This window comes from Paramormyrops kingsleyae, chromosome 18 (assembly GCF_048594095.1).
Source record: "Paramormyrops kingsleyae isolate MSU_618 chromosome 18, PKINGS_0.4, whole genome shotgun sequence".
Taxonomy (NCBI): domain Eukaryota; kingdom Metazoa; phylum Chordata; class Actinopteri; order Osteoglossiformes; family Mormyridae; genus Paramormyrops; species Paramormyrops kingsleyae.
The window spans coordinates 10,271,138-10,277,957 of NC_132814.1; the positions used below are offsets into that span (position 1 = coordinate 10,271,138).

The 6,820-nt window shown below is 45.4% G+C and overlaps 1 protein-coding gene across 1 annotated transcript; it reads right to left on the reverse strand.

Annotated features, from left to right (window-relative positions):
• Positions 1–725: 725 nt before the first annotated feature.
• Positions 726–4,706, reverse strand: LOC111837937 (C-X-C chemokine receptor type 1-like). The gene is made up of 2 exons (XM_023800409.2): positions 4,366–4,706; positions 726–2,287 (listed from the first exon to the last, which is right to left on the reverse strand). The coding sequence occupies exons 1-2, from the start codon at positions 4,408–4,410 to the stop codon at positions 1,235–1,237; spliced, it is 1,098 nt and encodes a 365-aa protein (XP_023656177.2). The 5' UTR covers positions 4,411–4,706; the 3' UTR covers positions 726–1,234.
• Between the last annotated feature and the right edge of the window lie 2,114 nt (positions 4,707–6,820).

A 6,820-nucleotide genomic window follows, 5' to 3' on the forward strand; every position in this document is an offset into this window, starting at 1 on the left:
TTACCGAACTAAAACAGCGCATAGAAAATCAATGACACTTGCACATATTAACTAAGGCACAAAGCAAGTATAAAACTTACAGCCATTGCTGTCGCAGACGTATGAAAAATGTAAGACAGAGGAAAACTTCCGCACGTCTGTGTTTTACGCGCTACTGGAGGTTCCCGGTCCCACACTGCAAAGCAAATGCATCAAACTAAAGGCAACGGTTACGGCATATCAAAATAAAGGTCAATTACCGCAAATAATATACAACCCACATAAATGAGAGCAGAACAAACAGGATTGAACAGAAACACCACAATGCCATTTCCACGGCCAAAGATCTCGTACAGCATCCAATACCGACCATTTTGACTTTCTTTAGGTCAGGCGGCCAGGTCATGTGATGTGACGCTATCGCTCTCCTTTGTAGGCGGCTTAATTGGTGTGTCCAAACTTTTGATTGGCACTGTCTGTACAATATGCACATTTTACAAATCAATGACTGGTATAATTTAGATATACTTTAACAGATTTACTTTTTGGGAGGGATGTACTGTAAATAAAATACAATTTGTAATAGTTTGCAAGTGTTATAAACAAACGTGTGGTAATTGAGGCATGCAAAAAAAAATATTTTTTTTGGGGTTTGTGGCACAGGGGCAGGGCAAATATGGGTAAGGTTGAACCAGAACACATAACATTTTTGAGATGTACTCATGCACTCACACCAACAAAATAAACCTTTGCCAAAATTTTTTAATTTTTTCATGAGCTATCAAAAAAGCAGAAAATTACATATTAGTCTCGCACTATTTTTTTTGTTTAGCAATACTTAACAACCAGTGGGTATATTGCTCCTTTGATATTTGAAAATAATACACATATGTAATTGGTTATTTATGCAGATAGGGATATTTACAAAGTAGATAATATTCCAGCTTCTGTATTTAACACTTCCTTGGTACTTAGCTCTGCAAAATGTCATGAGAACATAAATACTGCTATGAACTTGGACAAGATAAAAGAAAAACAACCTTGAGAAAGTACAATATATACATGATTTGCATAATATGGGATAAAATTTCACACTTGTTCACTTCGAATGGCCCCCTCTGGTTTGTAAATTTCTTATGTTCTTCAGGCTTGTTCAGGCTCATTCAGGCGGACTGGAAGTAACTTCGCTCGCTGTTCTTTGAAGTTCAGCTGGACCCGTCCTGGGTGGACAGAAGATGACAGACAGCCTTTGGTATCAGACGTAGCTGTTGCTTGTGGTGGTTGCTCTCGTCGACGTGAACAGCGAACTTATCCTATCCGCTTCCAGGTGGCGTTTTAGCCAGGGAGAGCGACTCAGCATACGCAGGAGGTCCCGGCGGAATTTAACTGCCAGGAAGGCGTAGAGAATCGGGTTAAGGCAGCTGTGCATATAGCCGATGCTCTCTGATACCACAACAACCTTGTCAAGCAGTTTCAAAGCCTCACAGGGCAAATCTATAATATTCCAAATGGTGAGACTCTCCGTTACCAGGGATATGTTGTAAGGAAGCCAGCAAAACAGGAAAATGATGGTGATGATCATGGCGAGACGGATGGCCCCTTGCTTCTCCCTGCTGGTCCCTCTTTGGCACAGCGTGAATACAACTGCTGAGTAGCAATAGGTCATGACTACCAAAGGCAGGAAGAAACACAAGTGGGCAATGAGGCGTGAAGCAAAGAGCCAGTTGCTGGTGTGGTCATCAGAGCCAAACAATTCACACATTAGGAAAGTGGAGTTAGGAAATTCTTCCTCGACATAGTAGAACATTGTGTTGGGTACAGAGAAAGCCAAACAGACTAGCCAGACCACGGCGCAGATCCAGTGTACGCTCAAAGGACGTCGATTGCCCAGGTGCTGCACAGCGTGTACGATGGCTATGTAGCGGTCGAAGCTGATGCAAGCCAGTAGGACACTCCCACAGTGACAGCTGAGGTTTCTGAAGACATGGTGCGTCTTGCATAAGAAGCTGCCAAAAATCCAACCTTGGATGTTGGAAATCAGGATAAAGGGTAAGGTGCAGAGGAGGAGCAGGTCGGCCAGTGCCAGGTGCATCAGGTAAACTTCTGTGATGCGTACGCTGCCTCTGCCGCAGCTGAGCAGGACGGCTAGCATCAGGCCATTCCCTGTCAAACCCACGAGAAGCACCAAGATATACAAAATAGGTAGGATGACTTTTTCATACAGATGCATGTCTGATATTCTATCGCAGTATGTTTCACTTGGCCACCCACTGGAGTTTGGATAATTATAATTCCAAGGCTCTTCCAACTGCACAAAAACAAAAAAGGATAGAACATGAATTACCTCATTTGTTTAATTTACCTGAAATACCTAATCACTTAACCTAATTGAAGAGCAAATTTCCAAAACTCAGTCCATGTTTTGTTGTTCTTCAGACCAATGACCTAACGTCAGAATTCATCATCTTATGTTACAGGACTAGAAACTAAAACTCACATAGCCCTCATATAGTCAAACTAAGAACTTTCATTCAACTTGCCAAAACTCAAAAAGTTTTGTGACATATTACTTACTTATGAAGTGGACTGAGGAGGATTTGGGAATTTGGTCTTCGATTAGCGACAGACAGAACTTATCAGCTGGTGGAAAGAATTATCAGAACTAACATTGTTTTGACAGTTATTGTAAAAAAGTATGTTTTTATTATTTTTATTTTTCTATTATTATCGTTGAAGTCTTTCCCAGCATTGGTTCCAGTTCCAACATATTGTCACTATATGTCGTCACTAACAAACTGTATATAAAAACGACCACCACGAAGATGTGAATCAAAAAGTTAAATCTGTTCTTGTTACGAACTCGGGGCATAGTACAGGCGGCAAAAGATCCACTTGCAGCTCCAACACTAAAGAGTTTTATTTAAGGGAAGTACAGAACACTGGGAATCACACAAAATGAAGGAGCATAAAGGTCAGAAAACTATAACAGAACTTAATACTAAACATGCCACAAAAACCATGATGAAAACACAACCCGGGAACAGGGTAACACAGACAGCAGAACCAGGAACAAGGTACATGGACCAAAACAAGAACACACTGAAATAATCAGAAAAAACCTGGGCAAACCCACAAAATAAACAGCAGAGAACAAATATCCAAAAATACAGGTGAGACTGGTCTCAATACAGCCTGAAACCCAAGACACAAAGGAACAGTATCTGAGCTGCACACTCAGCCCACTGACCTGTGCGGCAGTTAGGGGGGCAGGGAAAACATACTAGGGACTTATGCACATTGGGGCCGAAGGGCAAGAAATAGGGAGAACGGCCAGTGACACCTGCTGGCCAAATGGGAGGGGAACACGGAGGGCAGGGTCTGCTGTCGCTGAGCCTGACAGTTCACTTACCTTGAACCCCAACCAGTACTACTCTGTATTCAAATTAGTTAGGGTAAATCAATTACTCAGTTTCTCAATTGTGCTGCACCACTGGTTGTTCTAAATGGACATCAAGGATTTCAGCAACACAGTGAGATAAAGTTTCTAGACACTCGTGTCCAGTGCTGTTCTGCATCCTGTTGGCATAACTTTCAACTACACTTTGTGTTCTGCTACTTGTAATCACTATAACAGCATAAATTCATAGGCAGTTACCATTGTATTAGATATATGTAGCGACATTTAGTAAAGTTCATGTCATTGTTCATTCTGCTCCAACTAAAACTTCATAAACCTCCAGTTTCAAACAAGCCGTATGCAATAGCATTACTGGGAAGAAAAGTAAGAAAATAAGTGGCCTATTGCTTAAGTTATCTTATCAAAGAAGTGCTAAAGAATGTTCTGCAACGTCACACAAGGCAAACCCGCATAACAATAATTATGGGGGCACAATAAAGTATTAGGACTTCGATACTAATACCTATACACTTTACTAGATTAATGATATATAATGATATGCTGGACAACAACCGAAGAAAAAGTTTCCAAAAGTCATCCAGTGCATTTTTTGTTGTTTTTGAGATGATACCACCAAAGACATAAAATTAGGCTTCCTCATCCTATGTCACAGTATTAGGTACCAAAACGCATATAATCAGCAAAGAACGTTGGTGATATTTCCAAACCTTCACGGACCTTCCTGTAATTCCCGAAAACGTATCGCATGGACTGAATGAGTGTTTTGAAATTGACTTAAAATATTATTCGCTCCAGTAAGGTACAGTATCAGCAATATAACAATTAATATCACACTGTTACGGGCCATTTAAGTTTTTAATAACAACATCCACTTGTGATCAGCAGTCTATTTTCAGAAAAGTGTCTCACCACCTAACGGCTTTCAAATAAAATAAACTATAATGTAGATACCGTTAAACGTCACTTACCGCGTTCGGAAATGATGTTAAATTGATGTCTTCCATGGTGCCCATGCAGCAGATCCAGTAAGCAGATCCAGTAAGCAGATAATGACTGAGTACCACTGCTTACAGTCAAATACATGCCCACTTCACTGATAGAGGTGGAAGGAATGAGCAGCGAAAAGATATGCACGCAGCCATATGCTCAGACGACTTATAATTATATAATTTAAAATCTTTATATTTTTAAACGAATGAAAATGAACTCTGATATATCTATAACGTATTATTATAATTTATAAATTTGAACAGTTTTCTTTCTCAGGGTCCCGTTGGTTAACCGTAATGCTCCGCCCGCTCCCGTGGGGCTACCAACGCAAAGGTCATGGGCTACTGTCTGTAGGAGAGCATCTAAAGCAAGTACGACACTCTACTGTAAACGAGTTAAATGTTACAATGACATTTGAGACAGCAGGTTCTCTTTCATCTGCACAGAAATGGGAAATCAGATTTTATGGTTATCAGTAGTTTCTCTCTTTTTGGGTGTCTTATAAGATAAGACATACTCCATTTATTGGCTGGAAGACATTCGCGATATGTTAATGTGTGGGTGGGGTGGGGGGTGTACTTTCAAACAACAGATTATATAACTGAGCCCCCAACAACACTAAGCAACAAATCATTGTATTAGTAAGTACAGAGGTGAAGGTCTAGTTATAGCTAACTCTGCCTAAATCAAGTTACATACATTTATACAAATTTTGGTTAGGTAAATATTTTAATTTTCTGAAATTAAAAGATCTATAGGAATTCATTTGTAATCCAAACCTCTTTACTTATCCATTTTCTGAAACCACTTCCCCTACTCAGGGTTGGGGTTCTGCAGCCTATCCCATGAGCTACAGGGACAATCCCCCCCCCAGGGTGTCAACCCATTACAGGACGGACGGACACTTCGGTAACGGCAATTAACCTCAACATGTTTTTACAGGGTGGTTTTACACCACCACCACTATGTCTATGTGAATAATTGTCACGTTTTATCAAATCATGTTATTGTAGTATTTCAGACTTCCCACCTAAATCAGCCCTTAGGCATATTGTCAGGGGACGGCAGGGAAGCGAGCCGGGAAGCAGGCGAGGCAAGACCAAACTGCAGGCAAACGCGGTTTATTGGAGTGGACAGTACCAAAACACCAACAAACATTAATGACGGATCTGGGGAAGACTGACTCAGACGCGGACTAAATACAGAAGACAAGCCGACATAACAAGGAACAGCTGGGCACGATCGGGAAAGCACACGTGGATAATGAGGGGGCGTGGCACACATCGGGATCGAACGGAACGGATCGTGACAGAACCCCCCCCCAAAGGCGCGCACACCGGGCGCGCCCGAGAGGAGGCGACGGACGAGACCGGGGAACAGGACCTGAAAGACAAAAAGCAAGACCATCAACCAAAAACAGGGAACAGAACCGAGACACAGAACAGGAACAAGGACCAACAGAAGGACAGGACCCGACAAAGAACAGGAAACGCGGACAGGCAGACAGAGAAAGGAGACACAGAGGGGACAGAAAACGGAGGAACAACAGGGCGAGGAGTGAACACAGGAGACACCGAGGGACGAGGAGCAAAGACAGGAGGGACAAAGGGACCAGAAGGGAACGGAGGAGACACAGAGGGACGAGGAGCAGAAACAGGCGGGACGGAGGGAAAGGGAGGAGGAAGCAGGGGAGCCCAAGGGAACCCAGGCGGGCGAGGGAAGGCTGCCGCAGGGGCCGCAGGCGGAAGGGAGGCCGGAGCAGGAGGGGACCACACAGGGGACAAGGAGACAGACGGAGGGACCGACAAAGGAAACGAGGAGGGAACAGGAGGGAACACCGGCGCAGGCAGAAGGGGGAAGCCGCAGCAGGCGGAGGCGCAGCTGGAGCCAGGGAAGGCGCCGTCCGACGCCCAGCCGAAGCGGGGGGGCCCGGAGGCGGCCGACGAGGTGCCGACGGAGGGACCGCAGGCGGGCGACGAGGCACCGGAGTGGGACCCGGAGGCGACAGCCGAGCCGGAGCCGCAGGACCCGCAGGCAGCCACCGAGCCACGGCCAGGGGGCGCACGGGCGAGCCAGGGGACAGGGAGGGTGGGACCTGGACCCGACATTTGTGTCCCCTCCCTTTACTGGACACGGACAGGCGGGCCCGTCGGGCGTCTCCTCTCAGGGGCACCGGTGTAGGAGACCGGTGCCCACCTGGGTCGGGGGGACCCAGCAATTGGATCCCCGAGGGGTCCCACTCAAGCTCCTCCAAGTTCGTCACTGGAGGAGGAGGTATAAGGATGTCACAGTCCGGGACCTCCTCGGGGACAGGAGTCACGGGTTCTGGAGGGGCAGACGGAGCCGCGGGCAGGGCCGTGGGCATAGCAGGGACAGGCAGGACAGGCGAGTCAGGCAGGACAGGCGAGCAGGGCTGGCCGGGCAGGACAGGCG

What these genes read in the sequence shown, in the direction of transcription:
- LOC111837937 (XM_023800409.2), bottom strand. Translation starts at nt 4,410, where the DNA reads ATGGGCACCATGGAAGACATCAATTTAACATCATTTCCGAACGCG. An exon ending in TAACATCATTTCCGAACGCG is followed by an intron (nt 2,288 to 4,365) that starts GTAAGTGACGTT and finishes GTTTTTGTGCAG; the next exon opens with TTGGAAGAGCCTTGGAATTA.